Source organism: Physeter macrocephalus, chromosome 1, assembly GCF_002837175.3.
Source record: "Physeter macrocephalus isolate SW-GA chromosome 1, ASM283717v5, whole genome shotgun sequence".
In the NCBI taxonomy this organism is placed as follows: Eukaryota; Metazoa; Chordata; class Mammalia; order Artiodactyla; family Physeteridae; genus Physeter; species Physeter macrocephalus.
Genome location: NC_041214.2, coordinates 122,304,805 through 122,329,062, shown reverse-complemented (window position 1 = coordinate 122,329,062; position 24,258 = coordinate 122,304,805). Strand labels below are relative to the sequence as shown.

Sequence of the window (24,258 nt, the reverse complement as noted above, 5' to 3'; positions counted from 1 at the left end):
GAAAGTAGAATGTAAGCTTATGGAGAGTGACAATAAAAACAGAGAGAGAGAAAGTTGAGTAAAGTTAATACCAATATTAACTCACTTTTGGTCATATCACCTATGGTGTCGATGTATACATTATACCCTTGCTCTTCAAAATATGTCTTTGGGCCAGCAGCAGACCTTCAGGCTCTACCGCACAACTATTGAATCAGAATCTGCATTTTAACAAGATGCAAAGGTGATTCAGATGAACACTCCATTTTGAGGAACACTGCTTTAGATCACAATGTGATGAAGTAATGGTGTGACTTGCCAAAGAAGAAAAAAATGGAAACTCTCTTAAACAAGACAGAACAGGGAATCAGCAAATCAGCTATACAATATAAAGAAATTTCTGTTGATTCTGTAACTTGGAATGCATCAGTTATTTTATAAAGCTAGAAAGCAAAATAAAAATAAATTTTAAGTACTATTTCCTGTTTGGGGGGGAGGAGGTCAGCATAAAATGTGGGGAAAGATACTATGATTGGCTCTTCTCAGTGCTTTTTCCTGTTCATCTTATGCCTTCGAGTAACCCTATAAGCTGTCACATAAGCTAATATTAAAAGCAACAAATTATACTTTTGTTTATTTCATTTGAATGATGCTCATTAATATTTTATGTTATATACATTGCTCTCAGATTTTATGTGTCTAATTAATATTACATAAAATGATACTTTTGTAAAGGAAACAGCTAAAGGAAGCAGATGTGTGGGTTCTTAAAATGCAGCTGTTATTAAAATTAAACAATTAGCAGTGATATTTTGGAATAATTTCTTATATATTGTATAATATATTTATAAAAGTGGTTTGTCAAGAGATATAAATTTTCTTACACTGCCACTGCTTAGAGCTATGAACAAGAAAACACTGGACATAGATTTATAGGAAAGGATATAAAATATAAAAATGATGCAACATTTTGTATAAATATATGAGACATTGAAAACTAAGAGAGCCCCATTTTTTTAATATAGCAAAGAACTATAAATGCATCTATATTATCCTGACATATTTTGACTGAAAGGAGATAATTTCATCTTTTACTCTAATATTTTTTTAATTGAAGTTGAATCTAATTTTCAAATGCAAAAATCTCAGAAATGACTGTAGTTAACAAAAACAAGATATTTCATAAGACACATGTTAATGGAAAACCCTGTATCCTGTATGATTAATTTATAGTTAAAAGATGGAGTTGAGATTTTTATAATCTTTCCCCCCTTTCCAAATGTTAGAAATTTTTCTTAGTCTCAAAACTGCCTAAATTACATAAATTTTTTTGTGGTAAAAATCTTAATTAGATAATTATTTTTCTAATTTCTGAACACAATCATAAACATATAGTTTCAAAATAAGACATGTGACATTTATCTAGTTTTATTCTTTACTAATATTTATTTTATTTTTAAAATCAATAAGGTAAAGACATTCTTCTCTGGAAATAAGTAAAACCCAGTGGGCCATGCAAATATCTACCCATCAAATACATAAGATTCGATATTATTTTCCAAGTGAAATCTTTGCATAGAGCACAATGGAGAAGCTGAACTTACATTAATTTCTCATCATTGATATATTTTTAAATATTTTAAAAATATTTAATACATGCTAGAATCAAATATTTTATGCATATTATGCAAAAGAAGTCTTTTCATTAAAAATATCATTTTTCATTTGAAATGAAATGCTAAGGAATTCGACCAGCTTTCTCCCTCAACTATATTTAAGATCTTGTTAAAAGATATCTTAACTGGCTTCCCTGGTGGCGCAGTGGTTGAGAGTCCGCCTGCCGATGCAGGGGACACGGGTTCGTGCCCTGTTCCGGGAGGGTCCCACATGTCGCGGAGTGGCTGGGCCCGTGATCCATGGCCACTGAGCCTGCGCGTCTGGAGCCTGTGCTCCGCAACGGGAGAGGCCACAGCGGTGAGAGGCCCACGTACTGAAAAAAAAAAAAAAAAGAAAAAAGATTAAAAATAACTTTAGCCTGTTATCTTGATTTCTAAGCCATTAAAATTGCCCTCTTCTCATCAGCTACTTTAGACTTGAGAACTTTCAAATTAAATGAAAATATTATTAAATCCCTTTTCCACAGAGAACAAATAATCCCTAAGTGCACCATTTAATGATGAATCTGAATCATGCACAGTAAGTTTAAGTATTGATAAGTGAATTCACATCTTGAGGAAAGTATTCTCATTCAGGCTGAAATGAATTCTTCAGCTAAGTGAAGAGCATTTTTCTCAATAGAAATTTCATTGAAAATATATAGAGATAGGTAGATAGATATTTAAATACTCAAAATGTTCACATGACTGTTGTCCTTCTTTACAAAAGATGACTACTTTCTCATCTTAGGTATTCTTTAGCAATTATGTTCACCTCACAGTGTTCATGTTAAGATCATAGCTCAAATACACTGTACTTCCTTTTAGGCATACCCAGATGGTTGTGAATTTGCTCTTCTCAATTGTGCTTGTGGTTCAGAGAATTAAGATTATCTTTTAGTAAAACTTAAATCTAAAGAAAAGAGATTAATATTGTAAAATGACCTGATTTTTCAAATGGAGTATAAAAAAAAAAAAGTGCTGTGACCTGCCCTTTTATTTCTGTGTTTAACTTTTAAAATGTATTTCTGAAGTAGTTTTATTTCTGTTTAATCAAAACAAAATGGATTAAATTAGAAACTAACAAATATTTGCTTTTTAAAATGGGGTAAAGATCGGGAGAAGAGGCTTCCAGTGTGTCTCGAGTAAATGAAATCTGTTACATTTTGAAAGAGAACTTCACAGAATTTAAAATTTTATATTTTGTTTTCAGATGTAAAATATTTAAAGGAAGAAGATGCAAATCGCAAGACTTTCACGGTCAGCAGCACACTGGACTTCCGAGTGGACCGAAGCGACGATGGCGTGGCAGTCATCTGCAGAGTAGACCATGAATCTCTCAATGCCACCCCTCAGGTGGCCATGCAGGTGCTAGAAATACACTGTAAGTAAATGCTACTCCGTAACTCTTTATCTTGGCACCAAATCTCTGCATCTACGTTTAAAATCATTTCAAAAATTTTCTGAAGTTACAGCAAATGTGCAGCAAAATCTATAGCCAAATGAAGTAAAACTGACCTCATTAGTATTAATCACATTCAAAGGAGAGGAGTCCTTGCTTGATTATCATTCTTGACAAGGAAGAAAAAGAAAGAAGATATCAGAGGGTTAAAACTCCTAATTATCTTCCAAATGTTGGCCGGGAAGAGCAGTAATTTTTGCAGAATCAGTGAGAAGTGGAAATCTGAAAAAGCCTTGATGAACTTTCTAAATGTAATGTTATTATATGCAAACGTAACTTACCGTCTGTTCTTTTAAAATTATACTATTTTTTTCTATTTTTTAAAATATGCTGTCTTTATGAACACAGGGGCATATCTGTTATGTTTTCTTTATCAACATCATTATTGTTCACAAGTGATAATAACATAAATTGGATGACTCCAGTGAGCCCGGGCAGTGCTGAATGCTTTGCTGGCATTATCTCAACTCGTGTTATCTCATGTTAGCACATCAGCATAATAACCTGATGAACAGTTACTGCTCTCTTTACTTGCAGTTTATGGATAAGGACACTGAAGATTATAGTGGTTGAGTCACTTGGCCAAGTTCACACAACTAGCAAATGGTCGACTTATAATCATGACGCTTTCATACTTAGCAATGTCCTTGGGATATAGCAGGTGATCTATAAATATTTATCAAAATGAAAATGAATGAATTGAAATATGTAACATTAAGATGAAAAGAGTAGAGTACAAAGAATTATATTTCTGAATCCTATTACTTGACTTTTTCCAATATTAGAGATTTTTTTGTTGAGTTTTTTATCTGTGATAAATTATAGTTCAAGTTTAGATTTGTGTGTTTGATGCAAAATTACATTGAACCTTAAAATGTTAACTCTACATATTAGTCTTCTAATATGCCTCATTGTGGTCTGTTTTCATTTATTTATTCCACAAGAATGTATTGAGTACCTATTATGAAACAAGCATTGTTTTGGGCCCTGGGGTTACAGAGGTGACCAAAAAAGGACAACTTTAACAAAATAAACTGAGATTGTCTCCAAGTGTCAAAATCACCACTACCACCAAAGCAACAAACTCCAGTTCGCTTATAACATCCACTCTAGGTAGCAGTGACTGAAAAGCAAAATTAATAAATACAACATATAGCATGCTATGTATTAAGTCTGTAGGAAAAAAATAAAGCAGGGAAGTGATAAGGAGTGAAGTTAGAATGGAAGTCAAGGATAGTGAATGTGTGTGTGTGTATTAGTATTAACATATATATATAATGCGTTTCTATATAAATATATATTTTATCACATATAGTATCATATTAAATTATATCATTACATACTATATAATATTGCATATTAATATATCATTTAAATATATTATAATGTTATAAATACTTATATGAATATATTATATAATATATTATTTATACTTTAATATAGTACATTATATATAAATATATTTAAATGAATATTTAAATAAAATAATATTTTAACTAAATTAATATGTTTAAATATTCAAACAAAATATATACATACAATTCACAGGGAAGAACAAGTACAAAGGCCCTGAGATAGGAACATGTGTGTTGTTTTTATGTTTCTAGAAGCAGAAAGGGTATCAGTGAGACCAGGGTAGAGTGGAAAGTAGAGAGTATCATGAGAAAAGATCAGAGAAGTACCAGGAGGACCAGACTTTTTTTTTACTTTTTAATAGAGAAAATATCAATCGGATCATTATTTTTAATTATTGTTTGTTATATTTTAATTATTCTTAGTTTACTAGTTATTAAATTATTAAAATTTTAAGAATACTTTCAATTATATTAGATTAGTTTCATTAGTTTCCTTCCTGTTCTCATTGAAGCAGATTTGAAGACAAACATATTTTAGAGCCCAAACTGAGATTATTTCCGAATTTCAACATTTATTAGCAGTGAGACCTTGCGACAATTACTGAAACTGCTTGAGCTTTGATTATAAACTAGAGAATTAATTTCTGTGAGGACCAAACTAGACAAGTTTATGGCATTCAGTAAGCCTTCAATAAATATCAACTGTCTTCTTTCTTAGTTGGTTTGATCTCGGGTGGCCTTGGCCTGCAGTGGCTTGAAGCAGGATTTTGGTTCTTGGCCAGAGATTGAGATCAGGCAACGGCAGTGAGAGTGCTGAATCCTAGCCACCAGACCACCAGGGACCAGTGACCAGTGACAAGGCCCTGGCCCTTCAGCTGTGTAGAAATGAATTTCCACAGAGATGGAAAGTAGTGAAGCAAGTAAAGTATTCATTAGGAGGAAAAAGAGTACAGTACATGTGGATAGACACATGGGTGGACTCAGAGAGTCGTGCCGTCATGGTAGTTTGAATCACTTTTATGGAGCATTTCTTCTGGGTTTCCTTTGACCAATCATCTTGCTTTGCCTAGTTCTGCGTCTGTATTTGGTATATCTCAGGGTCCTCCTGTGTGCATGTGCATCTCTTAGCCAAGATGGATTCTAGCGAAGAGGCCTATGGGTAGTTGACATCACTTACTATGGGTGGCACCCCCTCCCTTTTTGACCTCCAGGGAGCCTTTCTGTACATGTGTAGTCGGGGAGGTCTCCTTGATTTTGAGTATGAGGAATATGTGGTCTTTTATCTCTTATCTGGGCAGGGCCCAGCCTCTTCTCTCGATTGTCCTGCTGTTGATATTTTGGAGTTTCGGTCCATAGAGAACGAACTCCAGCTGCTTACCCTGGGGCCCATCTACCTCCTGCCTCAGGTTCAGGCTGCTATAACAAAAACACCATAGACTGGGTGGTTTATAAGCAACAGAAATTTATTTCTCACTGTCCTGGGGGCCAAAAATTTAAGATCAAGGAGGAGGCACCTTCAGTGTCTGGTGAGGACCCTCACTCTGGCTCATAGCTGGCCATCTTCTATGTCCACTTGCAGGAGAAGGGGCTAAAGAGTCTCTGCGATCTCTTTCGTAAGGGCGCTAATCCTGGTCATGATCTTCCAAAGTCCTTACCTCCTAATATTATCACATTGGGGATTAGGTTTCAGCATATGAACTTTGGGGAAACATTAACATTCAGTCTATAGCAACATTTCTTTTCTATTTCTTTTTATTTAATCAATATGTCCTTCAAATATGGAAAATTATGTAATTTGATGTATCCAGAGGACCCAGATCACCAGCATTTTAATTTACACTTTTTTTCACTTATATATAAAGCCAAATAAGACTGTTTAAAAATAATCTTTGGTTACTAATTCAACTGTAATTTTCAATATATAATAAAAGAAAAATAATAAAAATCAAGTCATAAGGAATATTAAAGATCACCAGCCAGAGAGCACTGGAAACCTACCAGTAGTCTAGCAAAATTGGGTTTATTTAGTTTGCTATGGCACAGAAGACAGCATACCAGATGAATCTCTGGGTGTAGGTAAGAAAGAGTTAGGAGAGACTTGTTAGAGAATTTGGGTTTGTTCTAAATATTGTGAAGAGGGTTCTGAATTAGATGCTGTCATGATTGGGGGCAATTCAGTGATGTGTATGTTGGTAACTTTTACCTACAAAGCACAAATATTAAAACAGAATTAGATTTGCTATTATAAGACCTGGTTATGGAATAAACATGCCTTTTCTTATTCCACCCCACAGGCATAGAGTGGCCTTATCTGATTATTGTTTAGATTCTAGAGAATCGTTTATGTCTGTTGAGCCTATTTCAGCCTAGCTATAAGATGCCATTTGTTAGCTTCCAAAGTCATTTTCACTTTCTCGGGACTCCAAAATGGAACTATTATAAATATATACTTTCTGAGCGTTTTTAGCTGTTCGCCATATTTCAGTGTGCATTATTAAGCAAACTTCATGGAGGAAGGCAATTTTCATAAAACTTTACATGAAAAATGTTATACTTGATGGCCAATTAAAAATAACAACTCATTCTCTCATGGTTTAATATGTAAATGGCTAGAAGGCAGAGACCAGATCTATATAAATTATTTTTCCTAGCATTTAGCATACCATCATTCAAGTATGTGAAGTTAATTAAAACTAACTGATAATAATACTTAATGTTCCTCTACGGATGCAGAACATTCCCCAGGGGTGAATTGAGGAATGGAAAGTGGAGAGGGACATTTAGTACCAGTTTGCATCAAAATTAGAGCAAAGTGATCAAATTGGGTGTGGTCTTCATAAACACCTAAGAATAGTGATAAAAGGATCTCAATATATATTTCCAGAGGCAACAGATCATGGCTCCACATAAATGCACATTGCACTATGTATGATGTGGAAATTCCATGGATGCAGGTGGGGAAAATAGAAAGAAGAATTGGAAAAGGAAAAAGGTGGTTAGTCTAGAATTTATGGGACATAAATTTAGGATTCCACATGATTTTGCAATGTTCCTATTATGAGAAACTGCAAAGACTAGCCAATATAGAGGAACAGCTTTTTGGACCCCCAGAGCAGAAGAGATGCCATTGTTTTCTGTGGTGACTGACAAGAGTAAGTATATATACCTACAATAATAGGAAGTTATGACTACACCTGAAATAAAAATCCTGTGTTATTGTGGAAAGGCAAGTTGGATGAGAAATAAGACATAAGGGTTAAACACATAGTGCTAAGGAGCATGATGAGAACAAATTGGAGGAGGAGTTATGTTTCTAGGGCTAAATGTTTTAACTCTGTTACCCTGTGATATACAGTTTAGTAGGACTCAGCCTATACAATATATCACAGCAACATTCATTTCCTTATAAAATATTAATCTTAAATTTTAATGTCACTGTGATGGAAGAGAGTTTCTTTAAACTTGAAATTTAAGAAAATGTAGATTTTTTTCACTGTGAACCACAAATACTTGCAAATATCAAATAATAGGTAATAGATACTTTGCACCTGAGCACTGGAAAAAGCTACTCTATTTTTTTAGATGGAAATTCTAATTCATCTTCCTATTTTTACACAAATCCCTTTAAAAGAATAACTTTTTATTTGTCTGATTTAATTTTTAGTTGAACAGATTGTATAAGTCAGATTTTATTTGATTCTCAGTAAGAATATTATACCTCCACTAACAGAAAGGACTATGTACAAAACACAGAAAAGAAGAAAATAAGTAGATATTCATTTTCTGTGTGTGACATTGACAAAATTACATAAAAATCAACTGTTATTGAAAAGGAAAATACAAGAGACAGATTAGTAAAATATTTCAGAATAATGAGTGTTCTGAGAAAGCATTTTGGTACTGTGGCACTGAACTGCCAGTAAGGATAAATAAGAACCCAAATTTTAAGTGTATATGTATGTGTGTTGTAAGGTACATTATATATAATCATCAAATCATGAAATATTATGCTATCAGTAATATTTGTTTAGTATTTCTATTGTGTAACAGTGCCATGCTTTGCCTATAAAATAAGTAACTATACATGCACATCATCAACTTTTAAACTATACACAGTTAAAATAAGTTATAGAAGAGAACCTGCTTGTGAGCCTAAACGAATTCAGTGTGAGCAACTGGTAAGGAAAAAAAAGAAACGAAGGGAGGGAGTGACTTTGAGCAACTGGTAAGAAAAAAAAAGAAACGAAGGGAGGGAGTGACTTTGGAAGCTGCAGTGTTGAAATTGTGTGTTTTAGATGAGATCAATTAGGTTAATGACGAAAAATAAGAAATGCATTATATAACTTTAATAACCAGAACCCTCCTGGATTCATTACTATAATAATATAATGAGTTAAATGGTCAATTTACAGTCCCAATCTTTGCCATCTTGAGGCTTTTATTTCCATTCTAGTTAACATGCAAATAAATAATACAATTAATCCAGTCTCTCTTTAACATGTTATGTTAAAAATGTATTTCTAAAAAGATTCCTTTCTTGTTTTGCTCTTTTAGAATTACTTTGTGCCTAGAGGAACTGAATTCTTGACTATACATGTCTACTACTTTTCTGGACCATCTAATGTACTTTATCAGTCTACCTTTGGTTCTACTTGTTTCAATAAAATAGAGTAAAGAGTAAAATTCTGTGTATAACAGAAGAGATCCAATACAGATGGGTTTGGAGGCTTCTTATTATTTTGTTTATAACTTCATTTCCACTATAGATATACATGATACAGAACAGAAATATTTTCAAATGTAGGCAAAGATTCTTCATTAAGTGCAGATTTTGGCATTTGTCCTTTTTAATTTATAAAAGATAATTAATTCCCACCTACTCAATCCTCCCTACACAAATCTGTATACCTCTTTAGCCGAGGTCAGCGTCTTCTAAATTGTCTTGTGTTAGTTGTATCAACTATGCTTCCACTACTTTTCTATTTATTATAGAAAGCACTTGATTAAATTTTCCAGGCCATATAGGTTTATTACACATAAAGGTGAATGTTACAAGTTGCATTTTAAAATAACATATCTCACTCATCTGGCATCTCATTTGTAAAATGCTGATTTTCTAATTATTTTGTCTACCACAAATTTTCTATGGTCCAGAGGCACAGAATATAAAAGGAACCAGGAAAGGTGAAATGAAAACTATCTTTAGATTAAATTTTCCAAATTAAAATAAATGGTTCTTTTAGGTAACAAAATACCACATTTATAAATGAGGATGCCTTGGAAGAATTTTTAATAGAGCCCAAAATATTTCGCAAAGCTCGTGAAATGTGTACATGCTAGAATCATGAAGTGATCTATGTTGCTTAACAAAAAATACATTTAACTACATTAAGAAAGGTGGCCTAATGTACAACCTCGACTTGAGATCCCAACCTCTATTTTTCAACTTTTTCAAGGAAGATACATTCATTTATTATATTACCCATAGTAATGTATTACTGGCACATGTTGGTCATGAGTTAATTTGTCTCCTTTTATATATGATAAGAATATTTTATTTAGTCCCTGCAGTATCAAAATATTAAAAGTAATTGGATCACCAAATATTTTAAGTGATCTAAGGGTAGGGATTCAAAATGTTACTGTAAAGTTTGTATTATTAATAGAAATAATATTTTTTGTGGTATTAAAGCCCAGTGAAGAGGAGTGTATATGTTTGTGAGTAGATTTTCAAGTTTAAAAATTAAGAAATTCATGGATTAAAATAATATACTCTCAAGTGGTCTTTCTTAATCAAGTTTATAAAATATGTATTTATGAAACTTTTTAGAAGTTTTAACATTATTTTAAGCATGCAAATTAATTTCAAAAAAAGACAGTCAAAAATAGTCCCCAAATGATGCGATCTATATATAGTACAGATGTCAATGTATCTTTTGAAGATAATTTTGAGTCATTTTGATAGAGAATAAAAACTGGATAATCAAATGAGACAGAAATAATTTTGGCAAGTAAAACCTAATATTGAGAAAATAAACATAAATTATTACTATCTAGTATTTTAACTTTTAATTTAAAAACTAATTCCATTTTATAAATCTATTTTTAAAAGATAGTTAAAAGCTGATTTCTTTCAGAGACTGCATATTTAATGTCCCAATACTTTCAGATTGTTCTAGTTCTACTTTCTGAATGAACTATAATACACACACACACATGCACACACATTTTTCTAAGAGAAAAACATATGTTTAGAAAACTACTGTAATCAATTGATATATTAAACTTTATTGTATTAGCTCTTAATATATCAGCAAAGATTGTCTTTACTATTTATGAACTGGGTTCAATAGACTTTCTTTTTTAAATCAATGGGGTTTATTTTTTAGAGCAGTTTTTAGTTAACAGAAAAATTGATCAGAAAGCACAGAGGTCCCAAATACACTCTTATCCCACCCCCTCACAGTTTCTCCTATTATTAACGTTTTGCATTATTGTGGTATATCTTTTACAATTGATGAACTAATATTGATAGATTATTGTTAACTAAAATTTATAATTTACATTAGAGTTCACTCTTTATGTTGTATAGTTCTTGACCAACGTATAATGTCATGTAGCCATAGTTACAATATCATAAAAAATAATTTCACTGCCCTTAAACCCCTGTGCTTTACTTCTTGATTGCTCCTTTCCTCACTGCAATTTCCTGACAAACATAGGTCTTTTAATTGGCTGTACAGTTTTGCCTTTTCTAGAATGTCATATAGTTGGCATTATATAGGATGTAACCTTTTCAGACAGTCCACTTTCATTTAGCAATATGCATTTAAGATTCCAATATGTCTTTCTGTGGTGTATAGCACATTTCTTTTTATTGCTGAATAATATTTCACTGTCTGCATGTACCAATGTTTGTTTATCCATTCCCCTACTAAAGGATATCTTAGTTACTTCTAAATTCTGGCAGTTATGAAAACAACTACTATAAATATTTATGCACAGGTTTTTGTGTAAACGTAAGTTTTCAACTCCTTCGAGTAAAAAAGTCATTTGAATTTTAATTAAACCACATTTTAGCAAAAGACAGATAAAGTGACCATAAAAAGAAATATGTTTACCTTATACTATATATCTTATTATGGGAAGACCATGTTTAGTTTGTAAGAAACTACAAACTATCCTCTAGGGTGGCTGAACCATTCTGCATTCCCACCAGCAGTGAATGAGAGTTCCTGTTACTCCACATCCTCATTAGCATTTGGTGGTGTCAGTGTTTCAGATTTTGGCCACTGTAAATAGTGTATAGTGGTATCTCCTTATTGTTTTAATTTGCAATTCAATAATGACATTTGATGCTGAGCATCTTTTCCATTCGTGTGTATTTGTTGAGGTGTCTGCTTAGATCTTTGGAAATTTTTTAATTTTTTTTTTTTATTATTGTTGCATTTTAAGAGGTTTTTGTGCATCTTGGATGCCAGTCATTTGTCAGATATGTCCTTTGCAAATACTTTCCCCCTTGTCTTTTCATTATTTTAGCAGTGATTTTTCTCAAGAGCAAACATTTAATTTTAATGAATTCTAGCTTATCAGTTTTTTTTTCCATAGATTATGCTGTTGGTGTTATATCTAAAAAGTGTAAAACCAAACTCAAGGCCACCTAGTTTTTTCCTGTGTTATCTTCTAGAAGTTTTATAGTTTTGCATTTTACATTTAGATCTATGATGCATTTAGAATTAATTATTGTGAAAGATGTCAAGTCTGTGTTTAGATCCATGTCTTTGCATACGGATGACCAGTTGTTCCAGTGCCATTTGTTAAAAAGACTGTCCTTTCTTCATTGAATTGCCTTTGCTCCTTCAGTAAAAGTCAGCTGACTATATTTATGTAAGGTTCTTTCTGGCCCTCTATTCTGTTCCATTGATCTATTTGTTTATTTTTTCACCAATACCACACTCTCTTGATTACTGGAGATTTATGCTAAGTCTTAAAGTCAGGTAATGTCAGTCCTCAGAGTTTATTTTTCATCTTCAGGAATTTTGTTCATATTTGTAAATTTGTAATTACAAATTATTATGAATTTGATTAAATTTGTAATTAAGACAAATATAATCAATAAATATGTTAAACTTTATTGCATTAATCCTTGATAAGATCAGGAAAGAATTTAATTACCATTCATCACCTGGGTCTAATAGACATTTTATTCTTAGGGGTTTTTTTAGGTTTTTAAGTTATTTTTTGAATAATGTGTAGATGTAATAATAAAGGAGAAAGGGATAGTGTAAAACAACTTTATTGGACTTTTAATAAGAATTTAAATATAGCAAACCTGAAATTCTATTTCATATTTTTCTGGGTTTGATGATATATCTACCCAAAATGGGCAACAAGTGTCATGCATGATCCTGGAACATATCCATATTGTAAATATGGAATTCAGATTTCAGATACATTCTTAATGTGTCATATTTATCATTGCTTCTGGTTCTTCCTTCACCTGCATTGTCAGAATGTAATACTTTAAAAAACTTTGATGGTTCATAATTTTTTTGAAGGGAGTAAAAATATCTTTTTTCCAAAATTGTAAAACACTTTCATTTTTAGATTTATAAGCACTAATTAAATTTTTTAAAATGAATGTTTTAATTTCTTTATCATAAAATACCTACAACATTTTTCCACTTGTAAACTGTATAAATTCTTATGCACAGAAATTATCAAAGATGAGTGTTGTCATATAATCTTTTTAGCAAAATCATGTTGCAAAATATTATGTGATGATATTCTTCCTTTTTTTTCCTTATAAACAAAATTTTCACTTATTGATTTTTGAGTTTACTAAAATTAATCTAGAATAAGTGAAGACTTCTGTTTCACCATTTTCACTAGATTCTTGACTTCTATTTTCTCTTTGTGTTTATTGTCTTATCTAATAATTTTGAGATATCTTCCTCTGACAATTCCCTTCTTGCAATTATAATCAGAAAATGAAAGATTCTTAATTCTCAACTGAGAGCAAGAAAGCTAAACAAACAAACAAAGCTACAATGATGGTGTTTTATTTCCAGACTTCTTTCCTACCACCATGAAAGAAAATATGTAACCTGAGCAACAGTGATGATTTATATAAGTAAATAAGGATAAGTAAATAGGGATCGGCAACAGTGATGATTTATATCACTCTTGCATAATCTTTCCACACTAGCACTGTCTAAAATAACTTACTGTGATGATGGAAATGTTCTATATCTGTCCCCAAATAGTAGCCAATACCTAGCTGCTCAGAATTTGCAATGTGGATCTTCTGACTAAGGAACTGCAGTTTAAATTTTATTTAATTTTAATCAATTTACATTTAAACTTAAATAGCCACATATGACTGGTTGTTACTGTATTGGACACCACCACTCTATATGATTTAATCATACTTCCATTTTCTTATTATGTCATTCCTTTTGACATAGTTGGGAATAATTGATGAGTTAGGAATGAGTTGATAGTGAAGTAATTCATAGAATGCCAAAGTAGCAAGATTTGTCATAATACAGGAAATATAATACATATAATTTCATAATATATCTTATATTTGTAAAAGAATCCAATGTTTTTATATTATAATTGCAAGGTAGGATAATTTTAAATCTCTAGTAATATACTAAGGGTAAACCTTGCATTTCTTTTTAAAAGGGAAAATTTTGTTTATATTTTCATGAACTAGGCCAGTGATTTAAATGATTATTAAGTGCAGAAAGTTTTATCCTGCTCTCCAAAATGCCTTTTCAGTTTTCTTTTATGCTGCCTAATATTTTTTTAATTTGTGATTTAGTTCTCGTTCTTGTTTGTTTGTTTTGTTTCGTTTTTTATTTATGGCTGTGTTGGGTCTACGTTGCTGCATGCAGGCTTTCTCTAGGTGCAGTGAGCGGGGGTTACTCTTTGTTGCAGTGTGCGGGCTTCTCATTGCGGTGGCTTCTCTTGTTGCAGAGCACAGGATCTAGGCGCGTGAGCTTCAGTAGTTGCAGCATGCGCAGCAGTTGCAGCACAGGGGCCCTAGAGCGCTCACTTCAGTAGTTGTGGCACGTGGGCTCAGTAGTTTTGGCTCATGGGTTCTAGAGCACAGGTTCAGTAGTTGTGGCACATGGGCTTAGTTGCTCTGTAGCATGTGGGATCTTCCTGGACCAGAGATCAAACCCGTGTCCCCTGCATTGGCAGGTAGATTCTTAACCACTGCACCACCAGGGAAATATTCGTTCTTGTTTTCAGTCTAGGATGCTCACGCTGGAGCCCATGAGTGGGTGGTGATCAGAGTCCATGGATTCCTTGAGATGGTGTGTAAGCTATGCCTATAGACAGATGGCCCATACTTTAGGAGACCACAATGTTTGTTGTCACAATACAGATTAAAAACCTCTGGGGTGAAATATAAACATTTTTAACAAAACGTATTTTGAATACAATGTGACTTTGAGAATCAATATCTTATTTTTTGAAGTGCAAGGCTAGGTTGGAATCCAAGTTCCCCTATGTGACTTCATGCTAGTCACTTTAAACTTTAATTTCCTCATCTGGAAATTGTACTTCTTATTTTGGGGGATAGGGGTAAGGATTAAATCAGATAATTCATTATACATGCTTGGCATTATTTTTATCATTATCATTATTAGGAAGGTAACATACCTTATGAATGCAAAGATGTTTAGCAAACAGATGGAGAGCTATACTATGTTCTTGGATTGGAAGAATCAATACTGTGAAAATGACTATACTACCCACAGCAATCTACTTATTCAACACAATCCCTATCAAATTACCAATGGCATTTTTCACAGAACTAGACAAAAAAGTTTACAGTTTGTATGGAAACACAAAAGACCCCGAATAGCCAAAGCAATCTTGAGAAAGAAAAACGGGGCTGGAGGAATCAGGCTCCCTGACTTCAGACTATACTAGAAAACTACAGCAATCAAGACAGTATGGTACTAGCAGAAAAACAGAAATATAGATCAATGGAACAGGATAGAAAGCCCAGAGATAAACCCACGCACATATGGTCACCTAATCTATGACAAAGGAGGCAAGAATATACAATGGAGAAAAAACAGTCTCTTCAATAAGTGGTGCTGGGAAAACTGCACAGCTACATGTAAAAGAATGAAATTAGAACACTAACTAACACCATACACAAAAATAAACTCAAAATGAATTAAAGAGCTAAATGTAAGGCCAGACACTATAAACCTCTTAGAGGAAAACATAGGCAGATAACTCTTTGACATAAATCACAGCAAGATCTTTTTTGACCCACCTCCTAGAGAAATGGAAATAAAAACAAAAATAAACAAATGGGACCTAATGAAACTTCAAAGCTTTTGCACAGCAAAAGAAACCACAAACAAGACGAAAAGACAACCCTCAGAATGTGAGAAAATGTTTGCAAACAAAGCAACTGACAAAGGATTAATCGCTAAAATACACAAACAGCTCATGCAGCTCAATATAAAAAAAAAAAAAAAAAACCAACCCAATCAAAAAATGGGTGGAAGACCTAAATAGACATTTCTCCAAAGAAGACATACAGATGGCTAAGAGGCACATGAAAAGATGCTCAGAATGACTAATTATTAGAGAAATGCAAATCAAAACTACAATGAGGTATCACCTCACACTGGTTAGAATGGCCATCATCAAAAAAATCTAGAAACAATAAATACTGCAGAGGGCGTGGAGAAAAGGGAACCCTCTTGCACTGTTGGTGAGAATGTAAATTGTTACAACCACTATGGAGAACAGTATGGAGGTTCCTTAAAAAACTAAAAATAGAACTACCATAGGACCCAGCATATACCCAGAGCATATACCCAGAGAAAACCATAATTCAAAAAGGCACATGCACCCCAATGTTCTTCACAGCACTATTTACAATAGCCAGGATGTGGAAGCAACCTAAATGTCCATCAACAGAGGAATGGATAAAGAAGATGTGGTACATATACACAATGGAATATTACTCAGACATGGAAAGGAATGAAATTGGGTCATTTGTAGAGACATGGATGGACCTAGAGTCTGTCACACAGAGTGAAGTAAGTCAGAAAGAGAAAAACAAATATTGTATATTAACGCATATATGTGTAATCTAGAAAAATGGTATGGATGATCGTATTGGCAAAGCAGAAATAGAGACACAGGTGTAGAGAACAAGCATATGGCTACCAAGCTGGAAAGGGGAGGTGGGATGAATTGGGAGATGGAGATTGACATATATACACTATTGATACAACGTATAAAATAGATAACTAATGAGAACCTACTGTATAGCACAGGGAACTCTACTCAGTGCTCTGCAGTGACCGAAATGGGAAGGAAATCCAAAAAAGAGGGGATATATGTATACATATAGCTGATTCACTTTGCTGTACAGTAGAAACTAACACAACATTGTAAAGCAAATATACCCCAATGAAAAATGTTTTAAAAGTTTAGCAGGGCTTCCCTGGTGGCGCAGTGGTTGCGCGTCCGCCTGCCGATGCAGGGGAACCGGGTTCGCGCCCCGGTCTGGGAGGATCCCACATGCCGCGGAGCGGCTGGGCCCGTGAGCCATGGCCGCTGAGCCTGCGCGTCCGGAGCCTGTGCTCCGCAACGGGAGACGCCACAACAGAGGGAGACCCGCATACCACAAAAAAAAAAAAAAAAAAAAAGTTTAGCAAATCCTTTCTATCCTTTTTTGAGAATACAAACAAGGAACGTATGAAATAAGTAGAAAAATATTAAGGAGATTTTCTTTCTTTGTAGTTTTTGCCTAGGACATATACTATTCAATAACACTGAAAAAATCAAACAAAATTCGTGATATCAGGAATATTAAAACAATTTTTAAAATATTTTTTCCTTTTCATTAACAAAAGCTACAAGCAAAATATCCTCATCCTAAAGGAGAAATTTCATGGATAACTTTTATTTTTTCATTCGAGTTTTCTCAATTTAAATATATTTCAAAATATACCAATAACTTAAGGATTGTTAAATTTTTTATTGTTGATGATGATGGTGATTGAATGATGATGATGATTTTGACCTTTCTCATATTTACCAAAATATGTGAAGGGATATTTTAAAGATTAGATAATGTATGAAATAAAAATGAACCTGGTAGTTGACTAAATGGCTAACAAACGAAAAACGATGTCAACTTCCACATTGTCTTATAGTTTTATGATAAATTATTATATTTGAACTAACCTATATATCATGTATTAATGTTATATGTTTGTTAAATAAACATTAAATGCTTAAGGCATCCCATGGCAGATTTATAAAACGTAAAACAACTTTAAATGTGTTCATTGTTTATTATTCCATTTTGTGTCCCCATGATGAATCCATTTCATGGTGCTTTTGATAAATGTTCTTTAAAAAAGCATCAAAAACATAAATAGCTTGAAAATGTTTAGAAACACGAGTTTAGTTTTTTTTAATTTTTTCTTTTAAATGTTGATATGAAGGCTTTTTTCCAGAAATGAGCTTTCAGAGTGTTAAAATGTCCTATCTAATGATGAAATTTGACAAGCAGCCTTCCTGATGCCTTTTCCTAAGTAATCCATCTCCAGTGTTGAAGCCATCAACTAGTTGAATTTGTTTCTGCCCTCCCAAGCACAACTAACTCTATCAACAATATATAATCAAAACTATGTATTTTACATCACCACTTCAGACTATTAATATAGGAGAGTTTCATTTGATAAATTCCTAAATTCTATTTATTTTATTATTTAATTATTATAAATACCTAAATTATAAATTTCTTTATTTCATAAATGTTTTAGTTATTCTAATAACTGGAATAAAATATTGGAGAAACAATTATTTTAAGCTAAAAACGTAAGTAAAGATAATAAATGAGATACAGACAAAATACACTTAAAGTAATGCACTCTAGAGCCCACAATTGTAGAAATTTATGAATTAGAATATAGACAAAATGTTGATGCATTTATTATCTATATTTTTACTGCTATGTTTTCTTCTTAAGATCTTCCTAGTGGCTCAACTTTATCATAGAGACATAATTTGCTTTAAATTGCTCACTGATCCAACCAGTTTTACACACTGCCAAATATCTCCTAAAACCTGGCTTGGAGCCTGACACTCACTTGATCACAAACTTAAGATGATTTCTTATTGCCTCTAACATAATATCTGAATTCTTCAGCCTGAAATTCAAGGCTTTGAAAATACAATCCCTTATAATGTCACTCTTAGCACCCCTTTTCAGGTAACGCACGCTATATTTTACAGTACTTCTAGATGCCTCATATACAGCCCACACTCGTCTCTACACCAACCCTTGTCCAACTCTTTGCCTTGGGTTCCCTTCTTTTCTTTCCCTCTAGACAAATTCTGCCAGTTCAAATACTATGTGTTGTTTGAACTTTTTAAAGTACCACTTCTCTAGGTAACTTTCTTGGTGTCTGACAAATATCTATAATCTCTTCTTCCATAACTCCCATAATATTTCATCAGAGTGCTATGTTCCGTTCAGTTTTGAATTTTGCATTATTTTGAACCATACATGATTTATCTTTCTTATTGGGACAAAATTACTGTGGAGATATAGCACTTGAATAGTAGTAGTAAAGTATCTTGTACATATTATACATACATATAATTTATACATATTTGTTAAATAAATAAATGATGGCCACAAGAATAAATTTTTACTAGAATTATAGGAATTTAACAGACTGTTGAAGGAAAAGTACTTGACAGTTTTGAGCATTATGAAAGAGTATTGTGAGCACTAAAAGTAAAGTGAAATTTTCAGTTTTACTGCAAAATTACAAACGAAAAATAAATTGGACATCTTAGAAAAAGTCAGTCTTACGCAGAGGGAATGAATAGCAGATAGTGCTGTAGCTGAAATGGTTCTGGTTAACTCTGGGTATATCAACCCACTGCTCCTAATAAAAAGTGGTAGGCCTTGAGGTATAGATTGAGCTTGATTTGTAGCTTTTTATTTCAGGAAAGTATCATGATGGTCTTAGAGTATTCAGCATTTCCTTCATTCTAGAAGTCCAAGCATCCCATATAGATACAGTTTCACAGTTCTCTAGTATTTCCCAATCCGTTGTAACAGGGAAGAGATATAGGTAATGAAGTGAGTAAATGTCAATATTTTAGAGGAGGACACTAGTGACATTTTGCCTCAGGTAGTTCTTTGTTGTGGAGGGTCTGTCTGGTGCATGGTACGATGTTCATCTGTATTCCTGGCTTCTACTCGTAAGATGCCAGAGGTATCACCTCTACCTCTCCCCTACACTGTAACAACCAAAAGTGTCTCCAGACATTGTCAAATGTCCTTGGGGGGCAAAATCGTCCCTAACTGAGAGCCACTATCTCAGAGTAAACTCTAAAGTGGTTTCACAAAGGTGAACTGGTGCATAATTTTCTTTAGTATTAATGTAGTTAGCAAGAGATCTTTACAAGGATGCTAAACAAATTGTTCGGAAAACTTTATGTAATACAATTGCTATAAAGAACCACAACTCTTTCATCTGTAAAATATTTAAAAGTTTCTAAATTCCCCTTGACAAAAATTTTCTGTAGGGATATTTCTTTGTTGTTCGTGGAGGAGAGGAATATGGATGAAAAGGATATATAGTAATGAATAAGATAAGAGAATATATATATATACATACATATATATTTTTTCTCCAGTTTTATTGATGTATAATTGAAATATAGCCTTGAAGTAGCTTAAGGTGCACAACATAATTATTCAGTATATGTATCTATTGCAAAATGATTACCATAATGGTTAGTTAATATCCATCACCTCACATAATTACAATTTTTTTCTTGTGATAAGAACTTTTAAGATCTGCTCTCTCAGCAACTTTTAAATATACACTACAGTATTGTTAATTATAGTCACCATGCTGTACATTACATTCCAGAACTTATTAATCTTATTATTGTAAGTTTGTACCTTTTAATCACCTTCACCCAAAGAATATTTTCATCTGTTAGAGAGGAAAAGGATGTGAGAGGCAGATGTGAGAGAGTTAAAAAAGGAAGAAAGGGAGGGTGGAAGGTAGGAAGGAAGGGAGGGAGGGAGAAGGAAGGAAGGAAGGAAGGAAGGGAGGAAGGGAGGAAGGAAGGAAGGGAAGGAGAAACAGGTAGACTGACAGGTTATGCATAGAACTCAGAAACACTGTCAGATATGTTTTACAACTTGCAGATCATATAGAGCAAAAGCAACTTTTGGGCCAGGTTCCAATTCAACCAGCTGGAGAAAGAGTTGGTTTTGAAGATGAATAGAGGACACAGAGCTTATTACGAAAAGCATCAATCTCTATTGTAGTCTAAGAGAGAATAGGAAACAAAGTTACTGAGGTGTGATTAAGGTCAGGAAAAAGAGATTCAAACTGCCTAAGGTGATTTATGATTGTGTAACTAGAGTGAGTTACTTCTCTGAGCCTTAGTTTCATATTCCGTACAATAGGTCAACAACAGAGCCTACCTTATATGCTGTATGAAAGAATTCAATGAGCCAATGCATACAGAGCATTTACAATAATGACTTACTTGCCAAGTATTTTATCAGTGTTTATAATTATTAGAAGTTAGCTGTGACAAATAAATTTGATTTTATAACACACTAGTGGTCCTAACCAGTAGTTGGGAAAAATTACAAAAAGTCATTCTTCATTCATTTATCTAACAAATATTTAACTGAAGTCTAGGAGTTATTCTAGGACTGAGGATAAACCAGTGAACAAAATAGAAATAATCTCTGCTCTGATGAGCTTACTTTTCTAAGAATATGCTAAGCACTCAGTAGCACTGTTTATGAAAACTAACACCTGAGTTTTAGGTGGTACAATGTGAAAAAGTATACTATGTTATAGGGTTTTAATGTTGCAATTCTAGTGAGACAATGGATAGAAATGGGTAATAGTACTGTGCCTTGCATGTTTTAAGACCTATAAAACTGTTTGTTAAATGAATCATTTGGGAGTGTTCATAGGAAATGATTTTTGTGGACAAATAAAATTGTCAAGATAACACTTTCCACCCAAAGATCCAAATGCCATGAGAGATACAAATCACTACTGCTTTAAGTTATAAACCATCTTTGTTCCCTCAATATATTATACACTATGGAATGATACAGTAAACTAATATTAGATGTTCATTTATAGTTGCTTCTCTTATTTTAGCAATTTGGCCATCACCATCATAACAGGCTAGATGTTACTTTTATATAACTTTAAATTTCTGTTGTATTTCTTTGATTACAGAATAAGTTGGGTTTTTTTTTGGTAAGATATTGACTTAAAACTTATTTTTATTTACCTACCTACAAAACCCTTAGAGATGAATAAATATTGTTGAACCACTGACACTAAATACTTTCATAGCTGTGCTTGCTGATTGTCCATTAGGTGATTTAATAGTAGTTTCATCACAGATCTTTTCAGTTTTCTAAAATCTTTGTTAAACATATGGAAAATCCATTCCCTTGTATCAATATCTTTACTTTGATTCAAATACTGAATCATTCAAATAAGATAGGAGGTGTCTTTACTTCCCAAGTTCATAAAGCTTTTAAAATTTTGAAAAATAATTTTAAAAACCAATTTTTTTTGTCCATTAATCTATCTCTTGAAAGTACTTGTGCTTCTTTATAAATTAGCCCCAGAATTTGTCAGATAAGTAAAATAAATAATACTTTTTAAAAGTATGGGTTTTTTCCACATCTTATTAATTTTAAAGATGGACTCTAAAGAATAATATTTTTCCTACAAAAAGAAACATTGGAGAGGAAACATGATGCTTTTAAAGAATCTGCATATTTTGCCTGTAAGTAGTGAAAAATTATTTGTAGATGAATGACCGTATCCCTATTTTTATATGCTTGTGCAAAACTTCCTCATTTGCTTGCATTTTGAGAGAAATAGGAAATATTCATATAGTCATCTGATCTTTAAAGAACTCTTACAACATATCAAGCATTTTGTTAGGATCTGACAACACACAATCGAATAGGTTAAGGTCTGGGATTTTGAATGCTCAAAATGTGGTGAATGAAGCAGACATGTAAAAAAAATACATATTTTACTAAGTGCAGTGTTTTATAATAGCAGTATATATCCTGAAATAATTTAAATCTAATTATTTACTGTTCCCTTTCATTCATATGTATGTATATATAGTAACATTATAAACATTACATATTATATGTAATAAATATTATACTACTATGTACATAAATTTATATTCAATAAGTATGATGTTGTTAGAGTTGACTTATTTGAAGACATTTTAAAACAAACATGGAAATTATTAGTTTGTAAAAATAAAAATCTGAGTTTAACATATAGGATAAAGCAAGTGAGAATTAATAGTGGTAATGATAATGCATTTTTACTAACCCCCCCTTTTCTTTTCTGTTTAATTGGTACAATACAATACAATCTACTAGTAATTTAAAAACAGAATATCATCCACATCCACAAAGTACTGAAGAAAAAGAGAAAAAGTGTCATTCTGTTTTGTGAAGAAGTGGAGCAGGATGAAATGCAACTCATATTGCACCTAGACTGGAAAATAGAGAGATTATTTCCAAAGCAAGTGTGGGATTACTATATAAGTAAACTTTGGTTAAAAAAATATTCCCCATCCTTTTGAAATGAAAAACTACAACCAAGAAGAAAATCTACAAATAACTTATATATGGACAGGGGCAAAAAAAATGTAATTCTTAGTAGTAACTTGGCAAAGACATGCATTGAAAGGTTTGGATATGTGGTATTTACTTTCTGACTCCTATTCACATCTGGATTAGTAAAAATATTAATAGCATAATATATGCATAAATTTGAAGATTATTTTAGAAAATTATTATCTATTGGGCATTGTTCTGCTCCTGAAAAATTCCCCATTAGTTTTGATATATAAATAATACAGAAAAATATGTTTACCTTGGGGGTTGCAGTTATTAAAATAAGTATTTTGAAGAAATCCTGGAAATTGAAGATTCTTAAAATTAACTCCGTTTTTGAGATGAGTACAGTTTTTTTTTTTTTTTTTGGTTTTGTCTTTTTGTTGGCTGAGATATCTCAGTAAGAATAGGAGTTCTACACTAATTTAATGGTATTTCTAGAATGTTATTGATAATTTGCTAACAGTGCTTGATCAGCTCCCTTATGGATACAATAAAGTGATTAATGAAAATACAATAGGAATAGTAATGATAGAGATATTTATTATTAAGTAAAAATCTATTAAAGCCCAAATTATTTCCTGTTATTAAAAAAATTGATACATATATTCACTCTTTTAGATTTCCTTCCTATATTAACACAACATTGTAAAGCAACTATACTCCAATAAAATAAAAAATTTAAAAAAAAGTATTTGAGAAAGAGTCAAGTTTGGGATAATATCACATTTTTACCACATCAAAAAAGTTTTGATGTGGTAAAAATGTAATTCTGTGTACATTGCTAACGTGGTATGTTTAAAGACGAATGCTGACACTTCATGGAACTGTAAACTAGAATTTTGACTGATTATATAAACAAATCTCTTCACAATTGAGTGCTTCCCCTGTCAAAATCAGATGAGGAGAAAAAAGTTATTTATGCGGTATATGCATTAAAAAACAAATTGCCATTTGTCGGGGCTTCCCTGGTGGCGCAGTGGTTGAGAGTCCGCCTGCCGATGCAGGGCACACGGGTTCGTGCCCCGGTCCGGGAAGATCCCACATGCCGCGGAGCGGCTGGGCCCGTGTGCCATGGCCACT

The 24,258-nt window shown here is 32.7% G+C and overlaps 1 protein-coding gene across 1 annotated transcript in view; it reads left to right on the top strand.

Moving 5' to 3' along the window:
* CADM2 (cell adhesion molecule 2) overlaps nt 1-24,258 on the top strand; it is a 315,109-nt gene that overhangs the window by 177,170 nt on the left and 113,681 nt on the right. The window contains exon 6 of the mRNA XM_028496901.1: nt 2,848-3,018. Within this exon, the coding sequence (XP_028352702.1) occupies nt 2,848-3,018 (171 nt within the window). The remainder of the gene's footprint in view (nt 1-2,847; nt 3,019-24,258) is intronic.